The 21910-nt window shown below is 52.6% G+C and overlaps 4 protein-coding genes across 4 annotated transcripts; 3 read left to right on the top strand and 1 right to left on the bottom strand.

The window, feature by feature from the left end:
* Positions 1-764: 764 nt before the first annotated feature.
* On the bottom strand, positions 765-1631 carry PG985_008567 (uncharacterized protein; the record flags this gene model as incomplete). Its single annotated transcript, XM_066828335.1, has 1 exon — positions 765-1631. One exon carries the CDS (start codon positions 1629-1631, stop codon positions 765-767), a length of 867 nt encoding a protein of 288 aa, XP_066683247.1.
* Positions 1632-3914: 2283 nt separating this feature from the next.
* Positions 3915-5243, top strand: PG985_008566 (uncharacterized protein; the record flags this gene model as incomplete). The annotated part of the gene is made up of 3 exons (XM_066828334.1): positions 3915-4006; positions 4090-4568; positions 5131-5243. The coding sequence occupies 3 exons, from the start codon at positions 3915-3917 to the stop codon at positions 5241-5243; spliced, it is 684 nt and encodes a 227-aa protein (XP_066683246.1).
* Positions 5244-7141: 1898 nt separating this feature from the next.
* Positions 7142-10641, top strand: PG985_008565 (microtubule binding protein; the record flags this gene model as incomplete). The annotated part of the gene is made up of 5 exons (XM_066828333.1): positions 7142-9065; positions 9132-9442; positions 9941-10027; positions 10259-10421; positions 10586-10641. 5 exons carry the CDS (start codon positions 7142-7144, stop codon positions 10639-10641), a joined length of 2541 nt encoding a protein of 846 aa, XP_066683245.1.
* An 8257-nt stretch (positions 10642-18898) lies between these two features.
* Positions 18899-21217, top strand: PG985_008564 (uncharacterized protein; the record flags this gene model as incomplete). The annotated part of the gene is made up of 6 exons (XM_066828332.1): positions 18899-19013; positions 19086-19232; positions 19298-19496; positions 19581-20791; positions 20848-21018; positions 21126-21217. 6 exons carry the CDS (start codon positions 18899-18901, stop codon positions 21215-21217), a joined length of 1935 nt encoding a protein of 644 aa, XP_066683244.1.
* Positions 21218-21910: the final 693 nt, after the last annotated feature.

Here is a 21910-nt window from a genome sequence, read left to right as displayed (position 1 = left end):
AAGGACGGTAAAATCCTGCCCGTCAACCAAATAAGCGGCTCCGAGGCGACAATATCTGATTTGGCGATCATCGAGCTTCCTTTCGTTAAAGTTGATCGCCTTACATAATAGGCACGCCATCCTAGTCTCTGCAGCCGATGCCAAGCTGCATGGAGATATCCGTTCAAGCCAAGGAGGCTGGCCTGCCGGGCCCGCTTTCTTATTCTAACCGTTGGGAGTCTTGGGTTCTGGAACTTATTCAAGTCCATGCAGCATCCCCCCAATGCATTTATGCGAGCAATCCGGATCCCTACCAAGATCGAACAGCACGCAACAGGTTGCTCTAGGTTATCATACTTGCAAGACCTATGTATGACAGCCTTGGCCCATCGAAGATCCACCGTGACACTGTTAGTTTTGGAGAAAATATAAGTGACACAATATCATCATTCATCAACTCGCAAGCGGCCGCAGGAATCAACCCTATTTTCTCTATTCTATCTACAGTACCTGTCTTGACTATTCCACTTACTCCAGATCACAGCAGTGGAATAAACGAATTCTACTGTAGTAACATTCTGTCAAATTGCTTGCCCATCCGTCAAACAAGAACGAAAACACATAGGTAGCAACAGCCATCGCCCAAGCAGGTGTGATGGTTCCAAACGCAGCATCCTGACTCTCCGCAACAAGAGAACCGCACATAACACACTGCCTGCTTTCCTGTGCCCAACCTTGACCATCTGACGGACTTTCGCTCCATGTTTACTCGAGAATCCCCGGGTTTACTCGAGGATGATGCGATCAAGTCCAAGCATCTTGGCGAGTTCCTCAAAGAACTCAGCCAGTAGCTCCGGGCACATGTGCATCCAGTCCACCAAGCATCTACCGACGGGGTTCCAGATGATGTCATAGTGGTGCAGCGCGCATTCGGGATCAAGGAAGCGACCCTCGGCAATCTTCAGGCTTTGGAGGCTGGGGCAGCGGTCGTGCAGCGCGAGACACATGCCCAGGAGCTCCCACTCGAGGAAGCCGGACAGCGTGAACCAGAAGTGACGGGTGTATTGGGCGTTGATGCCGATCGTGTCGAAGAAGATGTTCAGAACGCAGGCACCGTCTGCCTTTCTCAGGGCCTCGCCACCCCAGAAGGGGTAGGTGGGGAAGTAGTCGTAGCAGAGGCGGTAGTCGGGGCTCACCACAAATTGGGTGTGCGAGTAGAGATACTCGCGTGCCTCTTGCGAGACTTGGCGGTTGACTCGAAGTAAGGCGTTCTTGTCATCGTAGTATTCCTTCCGGAAACGGGATGAGCGGCATACTCTTGAACTGGTAGCCAATACGAGCGAATCACGCTCGTCAGAGAGAACAGGGGATCCCTCCTTGGCAGGTGTCTCCTTCTTGAACAGGGGCAGAGCATTCGGGTCGCTGTTGTCGCTGCTATCAGAGCTCCATACAGTCACGGAGTGGTAGTGGTCATCCTCGTCCTCCTCATCATCCTCATCATCTTCGTCATCGTCGTCGGTAGTATACCACTCATCCTCAGGGGAAGATGGTTTTTCACAGATGAATAGTCGTACAGGATCCTCGATTAGGAAGAGCTCCTTGTAAACATCGTCTCGGAGCTCCCGAGGGAGATCGAGGAAGGAGACTGGCATGGCGAACAATGTCTACAGCGCGCTGGTAGTAGTGATACAAGGACCTGGTACAACAACATATTAGCCATCTATAATAATAGGTAATTGGATGTCCACTTAATGGTGAAAGCGTTGCTCCTATGCCGTACTGTACATATTAAAGAACACTTGCTGCCATTGGAATAAACGGATGTTTTTTCCGTTGGATAATCCCAGGTAGTTGGAATAACTGGACTGTCGATCGTTGATCGATGGAAGCAATGCGTGCGCCATCAAGAGGATCAAAGATAGAAAGTAGGTATTGAACTTACCAACAGGGTAACCTGCTCTTTGCGAGTGTTTGGTTTCTGCCAAGGACGTTTGGTCTGAATCGAAAGAAGGGTAGGGAAACGCAACCGAAATCGAGCCGCCAGCAAGGTCGAGACGGCGCAGTAGTAGCACCTTCGACGGGAGTGACGATGTAATGGACAAGGGCCGACCAGAAATGCAAACTGGAAAAATTCCCCTCGAGTTGACCACAGAGCTCAAGCTTGGGAACCAGATGCAGCTGGGTGCTTTTTTCCTGTGTTTTTCTTGTGGGAAGGTGGGTTGTGAGAGAGCTACCCGAGCTCTTGCTCATCTAATCTACATCGATACCTCACCTGGGCAATTACAACTTGGGCGGTGACGTGGGTCGAATAATGCCGGTTTTATTCCGGCACGGGAATAATATGAAGGCCCGATCGGAGCCGGGTCACGGAACAGAAGAGCTTTGGGGGGCTGCTAGGCTCACTACAGGATTACGTCCTGGAGCAGCAACTGTACTGTAACTAGAATTGAAATAACCACCTATGCGACAGTAGCAAGAATCCCTAGGCATAAATAACAATCTTTACAGAGTCCAGTACCTCTTTTCGTGAATTCTTTCTGTGAAAGTCCGTAGTTAGCAAACGCATCTTTCATACATGTAGCATGGAAGAGCCTGGTGTTTTGGAGAAACACTGCCCACGACCTCCATGGTCCACGGTCTGTTCGAGAATGTCCATAAGTCTCACTGTATGGGTGTCAAAGAGGTTTTAGCATCGAGTCTTTTCGATCTTATGGGCTGTGAATTTGATGACAGAGGGGCGGCCGGGTTCAAGTTGTTCAGCTACTACCGAGTTGGTGCGAAGCCTGCCATGCTCTCCTACGCCTGGGATCTTCAGTACGCAGGGATTCAAGTCTCTCAATCGTAGAAACTTCGCTCTCGAAGAAAGAGACAACATTGGAGAGCCAAGCCTTCCTGGGGCAATGGAGCTGGAGGATGGGGAGAGCATGAAAAGGGAGCGTAAAAGAAGGATGGTACATCCCGATTAATTGAGCCTAAGAATGATACGCTTTACTCAACATTCACTTCTGTTCTTAGCAGCCATATCCCAAGATCATCATAGTTCCACGTTCTGGAGAAGCAGAAGACTCTTTACTTATTTCCTGCACCTATATTGTAGACACCATGCCACCATCTATTGTACCTACAATCGGTCCAGGTGTGATTTTCACGTTGCCCTTGAGGCCGAAATCGCAAAGTTGCTTGGTGACTACAGCAGCCACTGCCTCGCGTCGCGGTCCTCCTCAGTTATCTGGCAGCAACGTGGGCGAAGCTCATTCGACTATATGAGGAAGTCGGGGCAGACAGAGAAGAAAGGCGTAGCAGTTGTGATATTAGGTTATTTTGTTGAGTGCGTCAAGGAGATAACAAAATTGTTGGACCTCAGCGCTGATGATCAGCGGCCCAGAAGCTATTCACTCAATGTAAATTGGATTTCCTCCTACATCCTCAAGCTGATGTATCGGAGGAAATGTAGGGTTATTACGTCGCAAGTAAGTTTTCAGCCAGCGGAACATGTAGCGAGCGGCAGTGCCACAGGGTAGGATACAGGGTAGCAGTCGCGGGACCTCGTGCGAGGTTGTCGTGGGATGGCTACAGGGTAACTTATGTTGATTGTCGTAGACCTACCTCAGTCCCCGTGACTTCATCACCTCACAGCCGCAGAGTTAAGGACGTGGGCGCGGAAGTGCCTGGCCTTTCTCGTAATTTCTGAAGGTGTGGCTCGCGCTCTCGGGCTGTATTTCATGTTCTAGTAAATGCTCCATACCCAGTAATGCATCCCCTTTGTTGTCACTTGGAGAGAAATACTTCTCATGCGGCGTGTATAAAACGCAACAAATTCCCTCCCAAATGTGAATGCTAGAGGACAGAGACAGACATCGAGTTCTGCAAACTTCGCGGCATATCAATTCAGACAAGATAACTGACACACTGGTTTGACCTCGCTAATCGTCACCATGCATCCTTCCGGTAAAGGCATAATCACTCTCTATGATAGTATCCTCGACCCGGCGGCCTGGCCAACAAACCCGCACACGTGGAAGATACGGTATGTCGCAATACTAGTCTCAACCCACCCTCTCAGTCTCGAGACCCTCGATAGGATTCGCGCCCTATTCTAACCATCTAAAGTTACGCGCTCAACTACGTCAAAGCCCCGTACCGCACGATTTGGGTACCTCTTTCCGAAGTGGGCACAACGCGCGAGTCACTCGGTCTTCCTGCCATTTGCGCGAACCAGAATAGGAACGTCTTTTCCTCGCTGCCTATCCTTCATAACCCGTGTGTCGTAGATCGGGGTGAAAAGGCTATTGTGCTGGACAACGCGTTCGAAATCGCAATGCACATAAAATATTGGTACGGGTGGGAATCTGCTTACTCTCTCTTTCCTGGAGATGCACATGAATCCGTAGGGCTGCATCATGTATTCAACTCCGTTGTGGATGAGCTGTTCACTCAGTACGGCTTGCCGCTCGCCGAGTTCTACCTGTCGCTCGACCCGCGCACGGCGGAGTCCGACAAGACGGTCATTCTCCGGCGGTTCCCTGAAAACGGCAAGGCCAAGAAGTGGGAGGACCTCGAAGTCCCGCTGGGGTCGGAGCTCCGCAACCGTATGTTAAGCGAGTTCGAGAGGGTGCTGGACGAAAAGCTCGGGTTTTGTTTGCCAGGTAGCAACCAGCACAGTCACGATAAAAGTCCTCACGTGGATGGGCACGAGATTCCAGCGTATGCTGACCTCATCGTCGGGGGCTGGCTGCAGTTCATGAGGGGCTGTCTGCCGAGTGGGAGGATTTGCGCGACAAATGGTTGGGTGGGAAGTTGGGAATGCTGCTGGATGCGCTCAAGGACTGGGAGGAGGTGGATGGGCGAGAGGGCGTGGTTCCGGTGAGACGGTAACGGGACTGCTTGCCAGAGTTGAGAAGATGGGTCTCCCTTTGTTCACGGGGGCCTTCACCGGTGGATATCCGCCGGCGGGAGCCATGACACAAGCCATAGGAGTGAGAACTGCATCTGGGGACGGAGGAAGAGGTATCAATGGTGCTTTACGATTTTGGGGTTTTATTCAGGACAGTAGTAAGATATCTAGCAATGTGAGCCACCAAGACTGAGGTTCTCGGACATCCTAGATGTTTCGGTCGTTCAAGAGAAAGGCCCGTTATGACAGCGGTACAGAGGTAAAGCGATTCTGCTGGCAGCCGTTGGGGACAATGATCCGGGACGGGCCGGCCAACCACGACAAAGGGACGGGGAGCCACACGCTGAAGCTGACCCGGAGCAGCGGCTGAGGATCAGCACTCCACATCGGGATCGCTGCTGCGGACTCGATGAAGAATCATTGGCCCGCATCGATAGCAAAGGAGGATGACTTCGCACCTATTCCTGCATTTTTGGGTTGCTGGATTTGATCAGTAGGCTAAGCACGCATCGTCTTTGCCAATCAGAGACCTCCCATGAAGCAGGACAACAATAAAAACGATGCACTCAAAAATTTGACAGTAGACTGGGGTCATGAGTTATGTATTCAGTAGTGCAAATACGGAGATCCTAGAAGACACTACCGAGAGCCTCGAGCGTGAGAAAGACGAGCCTGGGCCATACCCCGGATCCGAGCAAGCATGGGAAAAGGCTTGCCGAAATAGATACGCCAATAGACGCAATGCGGAAAGGTCGGATAAGGTCTCCCACCTCGGTTTGGAAAGATGTAAGCAGTAGGGGCGGCGCCCCAATGCCACGAAAACTTACGCGGCGAAATAGATGCACCTAAAATACCCAAGATGGGTTCATCGTCAAGTTTGATTCAAGGCCAGCTGCTGCTAGGGGTTGGGGCGCCCTCTAGACGAACAACCACCAACCACTTGTTGACGTATTGTGCTGGGCGTGCATAACCCCTTAGTCGGGATGGTGACAATGAAGGAGGGCTGCAGTTGATAGATAGATAGAGTAGCAATCGGCAAGCTGAGTTGAAACACGACCCTTGGAATTACTTGCTGCTGGTACCCATATGATGGCGCGGGGTATGTCGTATATTGCTGTCGGCGGATGCAACCGCCCAACCCATCGGTGTTCGGGAGCCTCGGTGATTCGAGCCTCGAGCTGCCAAATGACAGGTGTCAAATGGGTCATTGTTGAGACAAAAGGGTTATCATCGTACGTAGTATGTCTGAAACACACATTCACGGGCTTGAAGGCATACATCAAAAGCTGAGCTGCAGCAAGAGAGGGATAGGTGCATCTGTCAGCGACTCAGCGCATTCAATCCTCGTGGTTAGCGTTGGCTCGAGCCCCTCCAGCGCTCTAGTCCCATGCTTTCCCCTGGCTAAAAACGTCCTGCAGCGACTGAAAAGAGCTAGCGCAGGGTTTCGGGTTGATAGATAAGACAGTGAGCGACCCCGGCCCGCATCAAATAGGCCTGGAGCCAAGACCCTTCTGCCTTTGGACTGATGCAATATTTCCAATTTCGGGAGCGACAACGACATCCGGCTGCAACACACACCTTTGACGTCTTTCACGTCTTTTCCAACCGGGAACGCAAGGGGCGTTGTGACGCTTGACTCGACTCTGCATATTCCCAAGTAGCACCACCGTTCCGCGCAGACCTGAAATCAGTCCCCGAACTCAAAAAGAAAGGCTAGCCCAGGCTAGAGCTGTCAAATTTCAACCTGGGTCGTTCCCTCGTGTCGTGGCTTTTGGCGAAACCACACAATGCGCTTTGTGGCCCGAAACATCTAGCCCACCTAAGTTCCAATTCGCATTGATCATCTCTCCTTTTAAGGCCCGCCAGAAGAATGAGACCTCGTCATCCTTGGTGATCCTTTGATGCCTTTGTCGCCGACTCGTTACTCCTTCCCTTGATAACCCTCCCCTCAGTCGCTGGCCGAAGGAGAACAATTGCCTGTTGCACACGTTAGATTTATTTGTACACTCATCAAACATTTTATTTATTCATTTCAGTAGTCGCTCTTTTTGTCTTTGAACGTCGGGTACTTTACAGCGCGCAGCTACAGCAACTACCGTCCGGCCCGTTCCCCACACGAACACGAACCACCCTTGTCGTTATCCGCTAGACAACACGACTTGCCCGCGAGGCTGCGATTGCCTTTGAATCCCTCCTTTTCAACACCTCCCTATATAGACGGACAAGAGCGTGGTAACAACAGACCGCGAGCCGGAACCACCAACCAAGATGCCGCGAAGCAAATTCAACCAGGCGCGCCAGGATGTCCTGCTGGACTGGGTAAGTCACCTCCTTACCGCTGCGGCGGAGCCATCGCAGTTATCCCAAGCTAACCCCATCGCGACGCAGACTACCAAGATGCTGGCCGAAGGCAAACAGAAGCCCGGCCCCAAGAAGATCGAAGACTTCTACGACGGTGCCGTCTTCTCCGACCTCCTCTCCCTCATCGACTCCAGCTACGATCCTGCCGAGCTCGAAGAGAACCTCTCCATAGCCGCTTCCTCCGGCGGCCGTCCTGTCGAAGGCAGGCGGCGCAACCTGCATATCGTACACATAGCCCTGCGCGACTTCATAAGGAGAAACTGCGAAAATGCCGAGATTTTGGTCAAGGATATCGACTTCCAGTCGCTTGTCAAGCACCCGGAACCAGAAGGCATGTTCCAGCTCCTTTCGGTCTTCCTAGTTGCTAGTGTGAACTCCACGGATAGCCAGCTGTCTCAGAATGTCCTCACGGGCATGCAGTCGACGCTCGAACCCGCCGGCATGCAAGAGTTGTGGAAGATCATGGAAGACTCCGGAAAGAGAATCAACCAGGGCGCAGCGGCACATGAGGCCGGCCAAGATGCATCGAGTGCTGCAACATCTACCCCGGCTGCCCCTGCGGCTAACGTTGCCGCCGAGACCGATTACGAGCTCGAAGCTGAGATGGCTCGCCTCCGTCGCGACAACGAGAGATACACGAGACTGGCAGCTGACCTCAAGACAAAACACGACCACCTTCAAGACAGCTACGACGAGCTCAAGGAGAGACACTCGGAAACCGTTCAAGAGCGAGACGAGCTGCAAAGGGAGCTGGAGTCGGGTGCGTCTAACTCGGAGCTGCTCGCGCGGACTAGGAGAGAACGGGACGAGAAGATCAGGCTCATTGATAGCCTCGAGATACAGATGGAGGAGCTCCGCATGCAAAAGGAGGCCTTCGAGCAGCTGGCCAAACGACTGGAGAACGAGAACAAGCGATTGGCCCCGCTATTTGGCGAGAACGAGGACTTGAAGAAGATTAACGAAGATCTCAACAGGAAGGCCAACACAGCAGAGCATCTGAAGCAAAAGCTCGAGACTCTGCGCCCTCTGGAGAACGAGGTCCAGAAGCTGCGTGGCGAGCGCGCCGAGATTTACAAGGAGCAGGAGAAGATGATGGCCGTCCAGAGGCACTTTACCCAGTTGAAGTCCGAGAACGACAAGTACGCCATGAAGATGAGCCAGTATGAAGTTCAGGAGAGTGAGTTCCGGGACCAGAGGGCCGCTTTCACCATGCAGATCCAACAGTTGCAGCGACACGCCGAGAACCTAGAGATGAAGGCGAAGCATGACGAGGAGATGGTAATGGACTTGCAAGAGAAGGTCATGATGCTTGACCCGTCAGCGCCACCCGAGACGCCCTACGCCGCCCGACCCCAGGCCCTATCGCTAGAAGACGAGTTGAACGGCAACTCAGCTAGCGACGTCTCTTTGAAGGATATCGAGGTATCTCGTCTTCAAGCCGAGAATGCGATGCTCAAGGCCAGTATCGGCACCGAGACCGAGAAAGGTCAACTTTTGCAGCAAATCGACACCGAGCTCGAGCACCGGAAGGCCCTTCAGGACAAGTACAACTTGCTATTCGAGAGGCACACGCTTGGGCAAGAATCTCTCAATGCGTTGATCAACAACATGAACGGCGAAGGGTTGGTCAACGCCCTACAAGCAGCCCTGGACGTGAACAGCGAACTCAATATACTGACCACCAACTTCATCAGGGCCGAAGCATATTCCAACTTGCGCCAGCAGGTACTCGCCGAAGAGAACCGCTCCAAGCACCTTGGACGCCAGCTTGAAGCCCTTCAAGCTGAGCTCCGGGACAAGGAGCGTGAAGTTGTTGAAGCTCGAGGCGACAGTAAGATAATCTACATGGAATACCTGATGAATTGCGGTGTGAATGAAACTGACATTGATGACCAAGTAACCGCACTCTCCAAGGACGGCCAGGATGTCCTTTCTGAGCTCAAGCAGACCGACAACATGCTGGCTGTGTCGCTACGGGCCGAGCTCGACGGCCTTCGCCGGAAGTATGATATCCTTAAGGGAGATTATGATTCCAGGCAAGAACAGCTCGTCGTCGCCTTGATCGACAAGGAGCAGCTCCGCAAGGAAGCTGAGACCGCCAACAATGAGCTTCAGAAGGCCATCGACGGCCAGTCCGTCAACCCGGACGTCGTCAAGACGACCGAGAAGATGGAGAAGTTGCGAGCTCGGTACAAGAAGTTGAGCGAGGTAAGTTCTGCTTCTTCACATCATTGTCATCCCCAGCCATCGTCGGAAGGCTCCTCGGATACCGAGGAAGATGGCGAGTTCGACTGTGTCAAGGTCAAGCATCGATCCATCTTCAGCCTTTTTGGGATAGGGAAAACCACGACCCAGGAGGTGCCCGAGGAGGGCTCTTATGCTTACAACTTCAATGATGACGGCTCATTTGGTGTCACCAAGAGTCCGTCACCGAGTTTGTCTGGCTCCCGACCTTCGAGTGGCCGTGCCTCTCCGGAAGTTATGGGTCAAAAGTCGACATCCTTTCTGCCAAGGCGCATGATTGCTTCTCTATCTCCTGCCACCCCGAACACTCAACCGAGTTCTGCACCAGCCAGGCCCAAGTCAAGTGGCTGGGCGTCGAGCTGGTTCAGGAAGAAGTCCCTTGGATGAGTTTTCTTTTCTACGCATGCTGGTCAATGATGGTGTATATGGGTATGGACAACTAATGCGTGGTGTTTTTAACAGCAACTGGACCAATCGGAGCAGCAACGCCACGACCTCGAGAAGTCCAACAAGGATCTGAGAGCTGGCACAACAGAAGGTGCTCAGAAGGTATGTCCACTTGCTTCTCTTCTATTTCGTTCAAGCGTTAGCCAGCGTTTCGTCACACGGAGGTTGCTGCGCTCGTGGGTTAGCTGGGTTCTTCCCACGCCGGATCTTAATGGGTTACAATATCTGTTCCTTCCTACCTGTCTACATGCGCGATTGTGTGTGAAGTCGCATAAGCTCCGTGTCTGGCATATATGTTGAAGGACTTGTGATACTAACCCCGCACGTCTCCAGACCCAGCAGGAGATCGTCATCAAGAACCTCCAGCGGGAGAATGCCATGATTGCCACAGCTTGGTACGACTTGACCAGTCGCCTGCAGAGCAACCATGTCGTCTTGCAGCGACGTGGTGACGCCCCTAAGAGCTGGCTCAACAAGCAGAGACAGATGGTCAATGGTAAGCACTGCTGACTTCCTAGATGCCCTCGTGGCACTTGTCATTCCGATACGAGCTCAAGTGGATACTAATCCCATCGCAGCCACTCCTCGGAGATAGGAACTCCAAGCGTGATATGCACCATTATCGCCTTTCGTTGTCCTCAATCCCTCACTTTCCCCTAGACCAGGGTCTTTTGGACAAGGAGGCTTCTATGCTGATGCTACTAGTCGCGAGCTGATTCCGGCTCGTCTTCTTTCTGGTCCCTTGGACATCTTCTTTTGTTACGTTTCCCTACGTCCCTTTCGAGCATTTCGTATATATACCCTTCGTAGACGTGTGTGCTGTCGCAGAGCATGTGAGATCCCGCGCTGGGCTCGCAGAACTGGCGTTCTTGTGGCTTGAGAGATGAGGCGAAGTTGTGGTTATGACGGTGGCACTCCGAGTGCGTTCTTCACCGTGAGGCTTTCGTTGCTCATATGATGATGGATGTCCTGCGCGAGACCGTTTGCGTCGCGTGCGAGGAAGTTAGGTAGATACATATCAACAAGCCCGCCGTCGTGGGGCGACTTATTTATATTTTAATGCTGTTGTCCTTAACAGTCTTGCGTCTGTACCAGTCGATCTGCGAAGATGCAGGAAGTCTCGCCGATGCGTCACATGGATTCTTCCGTGCGACAACGGCGTACGCTTCAGCACTAATCGGAGAAACTCACGCTTGGTTGGATTTCCCCGGGCACTCGACGATTCTCCATCGGTCAACACTCATTCATTACTTCTCTGTCCACCTTGGTCAGGCGGTACTCGGACCACGAACTGCTCTTCCAAGTTGAAAATTGCCATCGTTCTCAAATTGCTTCTGCTAACACTTACTCGACAACACCATGCCATTGTGGCTCGTGACAGCCCGTCCTTCTTTAGACCTTCCATCGTGGAATGGTCTGTACATGATTTCGAAACCGATCAGGGCTCAGGCATGCGTTAGGTTAAGTGCGTCTGTATGGCTATCTAATGTCCAGCAGGACGGTCTTTACATGTGATATTCGATGAACAAGGTCTCGATCAAGAAGCTCATTTTCTACTTGACAACCACAATGGACATAATCGCTTCGATGCAGATCCAATTCCTCCACTTCTCGGCGTACCAGTACCCGACCCTTTGCGCCATCCTTCGACTCTAACCAATACACCTGTACAACGCCCCTTCCAACATCCGAAGACCATGATCTATCGTTCCCATATACGGCGAAGCAGCACGGTGCAGCGCTTTTCATGACGAGAAAGGCTTTGAAGCTCCGGGTGATGGAGAAATCGATAAAGGGGCAATGTGACAGACGTTACGCGAAGAATGCCAAGGGCAAAAGGAGGTTTCACCATATCATACTATATGTGATGAACCTATACACATTGGGGGATAGTGTGGCCTCTTGCAACGCAACTCCACGCCTTATCCGCCGAACACAGACGATGTGTACTACTACCTGTAGGTATCCCTTCTCACGGTTGTTCCCTGACCTTCGATTCGATGGCAGTTCAGCACAGCAGAAACGAAAGACACAAAGCAGGTATATTTCTCTGTCAGCAATCCTGTTTGAAAGGGACGACAGCGCCAGTGCAAATATCACTCAGAAGCTTGAGATATAACAACTGTGCGGGACTGTCGCCTCCGTTCTTAGAGAATTTAGTATGACAGAGAGGGCCCCAGAGATGTTCGGGGACAAGCTCAAGTGACTCGAGGAGGAGCTGACGAGATTTTGCAAGGGGATCAGCCTCTCAGTGGGCGTTACTTGGCCTCGCCAGGTCCTGCCCCCTTTAAAGGCATTATCTTGATCTTTTACAATTTTGGGGTCTAGGAACATGTCCCTGTCCCGCATGTCATTGCCACAAGAGTGTCGTAGAGCATTCAGGAGGCGACCTGCTGAGGCCTTTCTCAGGTAGCTTCGCCATTTATGCAAAGATCGAGGCATTGAAGAAGTAGATGTCATAGGATTTCTTTTTCTCTCATCATCCCTATGGAGCTGCCTAGTCGTGCCTCAGTGGTACTAAAGTGGAATGAGTGCCACTCATTTGGCCGCAGTAGTGGCATAGATCATGTAATATCGGTTCTCTTCGTATGGGTCGAGGCGAAGGCATGTATGCTCCGCCATAGACATCTATTTTGGAATTATCGGAGCACCTGGAACTCGGGGCTATTCGCTGCGATCTACCATCATCTAATAGAACGGATCTCATGTAATGTTTTCTCCCACCAGTGGCCAACTTACTGGACTCTATCTGAATGTTTTCAGTAGTCGTCGTTGTAGTACCGTCTTCACGTCTGACCGAAGCATCAGTCGCAAAAGTCTCGGTACCTTTTCGCGTGGTATTTGACAGGGGCCTTTGTCACAAGGTTGCAATCTCCCCCATTTTCAGTCGGGTGCTCATACGACTCCTCTCGCCTGCATTATAATTGTGTTGTTGGTGGGTCTATAGCGCGTGGTTTCTGATAGACTGATTTGGCGTTTAATGAAATACAAAAGAACCGCGCATGAGATGGAGCATGGGGTGGGTGTAGTAATAGGTGTGTAATTACCGCCTCCCCGCTTGAGAACCACTGCCTGCGGAGCGATGGGCCGCGCTTAAAGACAGCGTCTATCCACCCCCGTCTCGATCCGCACCGCAAGGTAATGGTCCCATGCCCACTACGTCAAGATATCGTAGTCGATGGCAAGGCAGAGGGCAGGACGTGGGCGGGGCAGGGCTGTTTTGGGGATACCGACCGGGCCCACAACTCCGGAGGAACTCTGCCCCTGAACATGCACGTGCTCCCGGCGCAACTTGTGTTCATTTTTCGAGACCAGAGGAAAATCTAGGAAGTCCCTCTTCGAATTGGTCTTTGTGAGTGGAGGCTCATCAGAGACTATCTCTTGCGGCTACTAAAAATACTGTTGTTGCAACCTCTTTCTGGATGGCATCTTGGGGACCCAGCCCCTGAGCCGTGGATGGATGGGCGTCCCGCAAGGTATGTTGGAGCTTCTGTGGTGAGCTCAGTCATCGCTACCGCGAACCGCAGCATCTTATCTGTGTCGTTAGATATCCCTCGGTGAGGCGCCTACCCTGCCACATGGCCGAATCCCCGTCATTTCGAACCTGTCTAAGCACTAGGCAATTGAGGGACACAGACTTCTAGCTTGGGTTCAATGCCAACCTAGTCAGCCCCAGTAGTGGAAACCAGAGGCTCGCAGCCCTGTGAGCAGCTTATCCCACAGACACATCGTAGGGCTCAACGAAGAAGCACGGCGACGCCTGGCCGATACGGTACCTGCAGAATCCGGACAGGTGAGTCAGTACCTTATTCCAACAAAGAGTGCTGACCGGGTCGGCTCACGACCCGGCTAAATCCAAGGCACTCCCTGAACAGACACGGAATCTTTTGGTTGGAGCGACGGTTGATGAGAATTATTGCCGCGAATTGAGAGTTACTTCAGTCCAGTTCAGTTCACCTTCCATCAAGGGTCACCCACCCGCCCGTTAGCAGGACGGAGATAACTGACGAAGGAAGGATGTATGATGGCCAATGGTCGTGCCGTGTCTTTACTCTCTACTCAGCTTGAGTCATCCCACTGTCAACCTGATACCCGCCCCCTGCCCTATCACACCCAGAGCGAAGGTTGAGAATGCACCCTTGACCACTGTACTCAACCCAGTCCCCTCACCCCCCTTTTCGACCCGGTTTGTCTGCGTCATTCACTTTTCACTGGTCAGGTGTGTCCAAGTAGCAGAGATATTCTGAGCGAGGCTCAGAGTTCGGACGCAACGGAGGGCAGGGCGGCACATCACACTGCGTCGAAGCGGATCAGAATCTTTGCCAAATTGTTCCATTCGATGCCACGCAAGCCCACTGATGCCACCAAGTCCATACATAGTATGATTCATCACACTCCCACCACCACCAGCATCCGCCGCTTACCAAGCCTGCCTTACGGGGGTAAAGATCGTCGACTGCTGATGAGGTTCACCATCATCATCATGCATGGCTATGCGGCAAATGGCCTGCCCCGTCCGCGAGTCTAGTTTCAGCTGGGCTGACTTGGCATCAAATCGGAAGTCAATCAGAGGGCAAGAATTTTGCGGCACAGATGCCTCTGTTGTTGCATCCGGGCTCCCTGCGCCTCTAGGGGGGTAGAGGGGAGTGATACGTTGTAGGTGTAAGTAAGTAGGCGCTACGGGCCGGACTTTGCTGAGAACTGCGATGAATTCCGAAGGCTCCGCCATATGGAAAATTCGCCGACAGTTGGTTGCGTGGCGGCGGCGTCGTTGCATTTGACTACAAGCGGCGTGCCAGGAACGGCATAGCCCTTTCGATTAGCACTATCTGGGTGTCCAAAGTATGGAAGATGCCGCGCCTCGTGGCTGCCAGCTGCCGCCTTCGTCTTGGATGGCGCGCCGATCCTGGGCATGAGACGATAGGTACATGATACGTACGATGGAGTCGATGTTCCTTGGCAGATAGAAAACAAAGCATGTTATGATGACACCATGCCTTGCTGTGCCGCCCATTGCACCGGGTCGCACTCGCGCGCGGGAATAAAAGGCGCCAAGGCCAGGGGCCAGGCTCCAAAGCCCTGTAACCATAAACACCAGCCAGCCAGCCAGCCACTGGAAGACACCGCATGTGCAATTGCAGATTACAAATGCCTGGCATAGTAGCCGAGATTCGTCAGCAACCCCGAGCATATGTTTGCTTGCTGGGCTGCCAGATGGCGCATGGATGGATCTCTGGGGGAAGAAGAAGAAGGCTAATGCAGCCTAGGCCAGAAGTAGAAAACAGGACTGCCAAGGCCGGTTATTATGCAGACCACATTGGCCCCAAATCAATGCACCACCTACACTCAGTTCAGCTATGTATTCGTTGCAGGCATAAAAGTGCCCAATCGAATACCGCATCCCACGCTCTATTCAAGTAAGCATCTACGCTAGGCGACTTCAGGCAGCCTACACGGGCGGACCAATCACAGTACCATGCCTGCCATAAGCTATTTATCTTTTTGCGGGCTTGCAGCCTGCCTCGCTTAGCCAAGCCGACGCAAGCCAAGTGAGCCCATTCCATGGTTGCTGGTTGCCTCGTAGTGGGCAATCTCACATGAACAGGAAGAACATCCCTTCTCCCCTTCTCTCCGTCTCCTCGTTTGCAAGCTACCAACGCATATCCAGATCGAGAAGGACGAACCCCGGCCAGCCGCCTATCCGCATTGGCCATGGTGCGCGCACCATCTGCTTGTGCTACTCGAGGGTTGTAGTCGTTCTCTGCTCCGCTCTTTCCCCCCCATGGGTACTTTTTAATGGGCCACCGCCGCAGGCCCGTTGATGAAATCGAATTGAGGCGTGGCTTGGTCACAGGTACGTATTACATTCTGCAAGAACGGACTTTCTTGGCCCCCAAGGCTTCAACATATATCCAGTTCGTTTTGGAATGGCCGGTCTCCGGTGGATGACACGCCGACCTAGCGAAAGCGAAAGGATCAGGCGATTTGGAACACGACGTGAACACTACGCCGCCAACGTACAGAAACCCAGCCCTACCGTTCCTATAGGTTGAATGGTCTCGCCCTGGCACAGCGGCTTCATGCTTCATGAAGCTTAGCAAAGTCGCTAACCGATCGCCAAGACCCCGACACTTTGGGGTTGGATTCCAGCCTGGGGAGGCTTTACTTGGGCCTAATCAGCCATTCCAAAAGGCGGGACAGGCACATATGACTACATTCAAACATGTATCTCGCAGCCAGGGGTCGTCCGTAGGGCTATCTCGTGAGCTTCGCCCCTTGGAGTTATAACAGAAAGCATGCATGCCACGGGGAAATACTCCCCTTATTTTGATCAGAACACTGATTGGAGGAAACGAAGATCGTGCTGGCTGGCTGCGAAGCGAATTTTCACCACGGTAACCTATTTTGCAGACACTCGTGTGTAGCCCACTGCATTTCCATCATTCTGGGTATAGAGGCTTTCAGCGGGAACTCTCTGTGACGTCAGCCAGTCTGCACTCCGGTCGCCTAGCTACACCCATAGCCTTGAGGTTAAGCTCGCCAATCACGACCAAACCCCCTGCGTCCGTGAGCTTACCCCCAAATCCTTTGGGACTTCCGAAACATCATCCGGGCCTGGGGCAGACCGGTACAGACACGTGGCTAAGGGCTCGCCAAGCGTCGGCTAGGTGGCAGAAGCGCCGTCGAGAAGATCGAGGTTGCATCCCACCACCTACACCACCACCCACTGGGAATTAGAGAGTGCGAGAGAAGGGCTTGCGACTGGCGTCCCGTGGTTGGACGGGCTGTCTGCAAGTATACTGCAGTGTACATGTACCGTACATACAGACAAGATCATGCAAAGGTCAAGTGAGATTGGGTCGTCCTTTGGTTCGACAGAATGCTACTTCGACACGCTTTCAACCTTGCCAGAGAACAGCTATTCTCGTACGGCTTGCATGGTGTAGAAGCACGACAGGGAAGTAGAGTGCTTATTTGCAGGCCATGATTGGCTTGGGAACGCCACTGACTGCTTGTGGTCATTAGTCGAGGGAAAGCGACTACTATCATTCAAGTTATTACTACGCTCAACTCGCATTCGGATTTGGAATGGACCCACCAGACGTGAAACCGAAGACTCGCCGTGCCGGAGTGGTCGCCGATAAACACTGGAGGAGGAAAGGCAGCCGCAGCCGCAGCCGCAGCAGCACCCCAAATGTTTGTCTGCTTCGTCAGTACGTACGAAGACTTAAACGGCTTTAAGCGCGGGTCGCTTGTCCAACTCTTATTGGACGGGTCTTTGAGGTTTGTGAAACCTTAAAGATGGCTATACTACTTAGTCGGCCGTGACAAACATGACTAGTCCCAAGAGGGCAATTTTGCTACGATATACAGCATCTTGATTGGGACCCCCTAGTTCCTCCGAGCCAATCCGAGGGCCGACATAACCGGGTACAGCTCCATATCAAAAGTACGCGCCAAGACCTAGTTCCTCCGGATCACCATAAAGCGAGAAGGCTCAATCAAGGCTACTTGCATTGGCTCCAAAATCGAATCAAGGGCTCACTGAAGCACGGTTACAGAAGCATGGGTAGATTAGGGAAATCGTGTTTGATCGTGCGCCTTGTTGATGGGGATCTCTCTTGACAGACCCTATTGTGGATGAAGGTAGTTTCCGCCTCGATTCAAGGCCCCGGCTGGATCATGCTCAGTGCTTGTGTAGACGCCGGGTACCTGTTCACGAAGTCTGGAACGAATTGATTGAGGTGCAACCACTGCATACCTACGATCATGATAGCCGGGAACACAAAACACTCAATCTGAAAGAAAAATCAGACAGAGAGAGATTGAGAGAGGGCAACCTTCAGTCTCCAAGGTCCAAGGAAAGGAGAAGCGTGGCTCCCGAGGTGGTACAGCATCGGTGGCTATGGGGAATCCTCCAATGGCTGGGTCCAACATAACCGTCGCTCATTCATTATCCTACCCACCACGACAAATCAGGCATACTTCGAGATTGCGGCACAGAACGAGCAGAGGAAGGGGGCTTATCAAAGTGGAAGCATCTGGCTGCCAGATCGGGAATTGCCTCCTCGTCGTCTCGAATTGGCGGGAACGAGTCGAATGGTTCGGTCAGTGCTTCGATTTTTGTCCTTGTCATGATTGCATAAGCGGGGCTTGGGTTGGGGGCATTACTAGGTAGGGGACCGGGGGGAGGGGCCGGGGCAGGTTAAGGAAAACGACGAACAAGGTTTCTCGCAACGGGGCGGGAAAACAGGCTGACAGGGGTCTATCGTACAAGTGGCTCTGGACAGGGGGCTTGGACACCCAGACCAGCACCACTGAGCAGGGGGGAGCAGGGGAGGGGTGATTTTTGCTGAAGGAAAAGAAGTGGACTTGCAGCCATCATCTCTTTAAATCGAGTCTTGCTCTTACGTTGACCTTTGATCCCTTAATCATCCTTGCGGGCGACCACCCCAACCTTGGCCTGCTATTGAACGACATCGATCCCAACCCTTTGCGTCCTCGGTACCTTAAATCCAATCTCCGCCTCGGCTTCCGTGTCATGGATCAAATGCCATTGTTGTTATATACTTAGCATCAAGTACCCGCTTCCCACACCTGCACTCACTGTCACATCGACTCGCTTCCAATTCGCGCCTGTTTCGCTTCAAATTCGCTTGGAGCCGCCGTCGCTTTGCTGACATACATTGTATGCGCCTGGGTCCAGAACCAGAAAACCTGAGGCCGGATTCCAGTTTTATTGAAATACACGACCACGTCCCCCAGGACATTGGTTCTGCAATACCTTGCTTCTCAACTATTGATAACCAGTATACTCACTGCTGGCCGTCTGGTTCCCTAATCGTCAAACGAAAGTCACATGAGAGTGGCCCTCCATTTGCATACATACCATGCCGTCCACCACCAGAGTGAATAGCCGGAAGACGAGCGACACGATGCTGAACGGGCGCGTATGCGATCGGTGCATCCGGTATGTCGGCCCCAGTCCTCCAATCAACCCCAGACCCCAGCCCGGAGCAACTACCTATAGAACGAACCCACACTGACTTGGCTATCGTGTTACTCGAAAACAGCAAAAAGGTCAAATGTTCGTCACACCTGCAAATTCCGATGTCACCTCTCGGGTAGATTGGCTAACTCATTGTTCGAAACGGCTCAGGCGATCTCCAGCGGCCGCAATGCTCCCGCTGTTCTGAAGGCGGCTTCTCGTGCGTCTATTCCACCGAGAGGAAGAAGCCGGGCCCACCACGCGGCGCCCGGCGAAACAAGACCTTGACTCCCCCTTCCGAGGCTATCAAGATCTCAGGTACGTTTGCACCATATGCATGAATTTCATGCCTCCACCCTCCTCTCTAACAAGGGTTCAAGCAGTCGTTCCTCCGCCGACGAGACGACTTCCGTCGCCGCAGATGCACCCTGCTAGCAACAGCAATGGCAGTCACCGTGATTCCTTGGTAACGTTTGATACTGCGGACTTCAGCGCCGCCTCATCACCTTTCGGTGTGCCATTAGCGATAGACCACAGCCGTTTCCCGGGCTACACGCTAGACACATATGAAGAGCGCAGCCTGTAAGTTGACGTGCTGGGATAAGTCCCTGCTTTCCCCTTTTTTTGTCCCCCCCCCCCTTTTCAACTTTACTGATGTGCTGCAAGGCTTTGTACGTACTTCGACGAGATCAACCCGGCATTGCCTTTGTTCCATAGAGAGAGGTTTATGGAGCAATATAGTGCCGGGGTTATCAGTGTCGAGCTCATTGTGGCCATGGCCGCCGTCACAGCCAGAATCCATGGTTCGGTCCCGAATTGGACGACGGACTGTGTTGACATGTGCTTGGCTTCTCTGCTTGCCTCGACTACTTCGGACGAAGACCTCAGCATGTCCCGTGGCAACTTGTGCCATTACAGACTAGAGTGCCTCATGGCATTCTACGAATTCGGACAGTTCCCCGGGACAACATCCTGGATGCGGGTCGGCAGACTTACGCGAAAGGCCCATGCACTGGGTTTGAATCAGATTGAAAACCCCAATCTCTGCTCCGCATACGACACAAGGCTGGCCACAGAACACGAAATAGAAGACTGGCGCTACGCATGGTGGTGTGTCTTCACCCTCGATAGCTACGTCAATGCGGCATCGGGAGCTTGCACCATCGTTGACCACGAGAGCATCAACACTGCTCTCTTAAGACGACCGTGTGAAGACCCCAGCCCTGACTTTTCTTTTCACACACTCCCAAAGCTATTTCTGGCCGAAGACTTGAGCAACATGTGGAGAACTACGCAAGAGGCCTTTACACAAAGGCACACATCGGGGATCAACATTGGCCTGGTTATGGCAGCCACAGTTCGTGACGCCGGCACCCTTGTGCGTCTTCGGACCGAAAAGGGGGCGGAGCGTCTAATGCTGCGGACGGCACGGCTAAAGAATGACCTGGCTTCGCTGAAGCTTTCACTGCCCCCTCGTTATCTCTGTTTGACGCGGAACGCCTTACAGACCGAGACGGACGCCGAGTACAGCCAGCGACTCCTTAATGTGTTACTTTATCACGCGGTCCGACAGGCCGTCTATATGCCGACGGGCCTGACGGTGGGCAGCGAGGAGTGGACGAGCGACTGGGCCGCGCTAACCGAGACCTCTCGTGAGGTGGCCATGCTGGTTTCCCACTGGGGTCAGCACGGATTGCCCCGGGCCAACCCGACAGTGACGATAAGTGCTTTCACCGCTCTCATGGTGCTTGACTTGTTTCAACGGTCGGAGCCCGAAGCGCAAGTTCCACCGGGCAGCCTCACTCAGCTCGAGTCTTCGCTGCTCGCATTTTTGGAAGAGTTCGGGAAGAGTTGGTATCTTCCAAGGCTTATGGCCGGTAAGTTCTACATCGATGCATTATTGTGCATTGCTCGTGTGCTAACAAAGGGCCAGATATCTTCAAAGACCACCATGCCACTAGTCCGACCTACTTGGACCTGGCACAGGCAGACGCCATATTGAACCGTCTGCCGTGCCCCTTACATCCCAAATATCCAACTCGCCACTGGGGCCAGCCCGAGCAGCTTGACACTACCACATTCAATGCTATGGATCCGGCAATAAGTATGGGATTTTGCGAGACTCAGCCTCTAACACTAAATACGTTGAGCCAATTCACATATTAGATATCACCCCTATTATAATCAGATACTATAATTACAAAAACACAGTCAAAGTCACCTTCTCAGTGCCAAACGAGCTGCCCAACGTTAAATGCATCTGCAACGCGAAGATGAGACTAATCGTCCTACCGAAAGTATAACCGGGTTCATGTGGTACATAGAATATACCTCAGCCCTATAGATTTAGTACTGGTCTTAGGTCAGACCCTCCCTGCGCTGGCCGTGGTTTTAGGCCGGATGGTGAGATGCTAAATTTTATCCCACAAGACTGAACGAGCAGGCCAATCATGGACGATGCTTCTCAAGTGGGACAACGATTCTTGTATGTAGATGCACTCCACCCAGCCAAACAGGCAGGCAGATACATACATAGGCTCAAATCGCTGCCTACCAAACGCACGCTGGCAGCTGGGCCACATGAAAACTGCTGTGCCACGGCAAAGGACCCACGCGCATATGGCTATGAATGGAATGTTATGACGGAATCTTCCGCCGGTCACTGGGGTTGTAATAACCTAGAGTAGTATGTAGTATTCTATGTAGTGGTAGGTATTGCGACGGGAGTCCTAGAGAAGACAGGGGGTAGGGGTAGGGGGCATGGTCTGGTACCTATGTGCTGCATCTTGGCCCCCAAAATCCTAGCAAAGTACGTCCGCTAATGCAGGGTGATTCCGCGCGAGTAAAAGCAGCTTGTTACACAAGAAAATAAGCGGCAGCAACATGGGTACCATCGCAGACTATTTCCCCCCCGTGAGGGCGGTTTTTGGCTCTTGTGTAACGGTTGGCACGTGGCCGACCTGCCGACCACACACACACTGAAAGAAATACGATGC

This window comes from Apiospora marii (genome assembly GCF_038362585.1).
Source record: "Apiospora marii strain CBS 49790 chromosome Unknown utg000005l_segment0_segment0, whole genome shotgun sequence".
Lineage (NCBI taxonomy): Eukaryota > Fungi > Ascomycota > Sordariomycetes > Amphisphaeriales > Apiosporaceae > Apiospora > Apiospora marii.
This window is presented reverse-complemented; position numbering and strand designations above follow the sequence as displayed.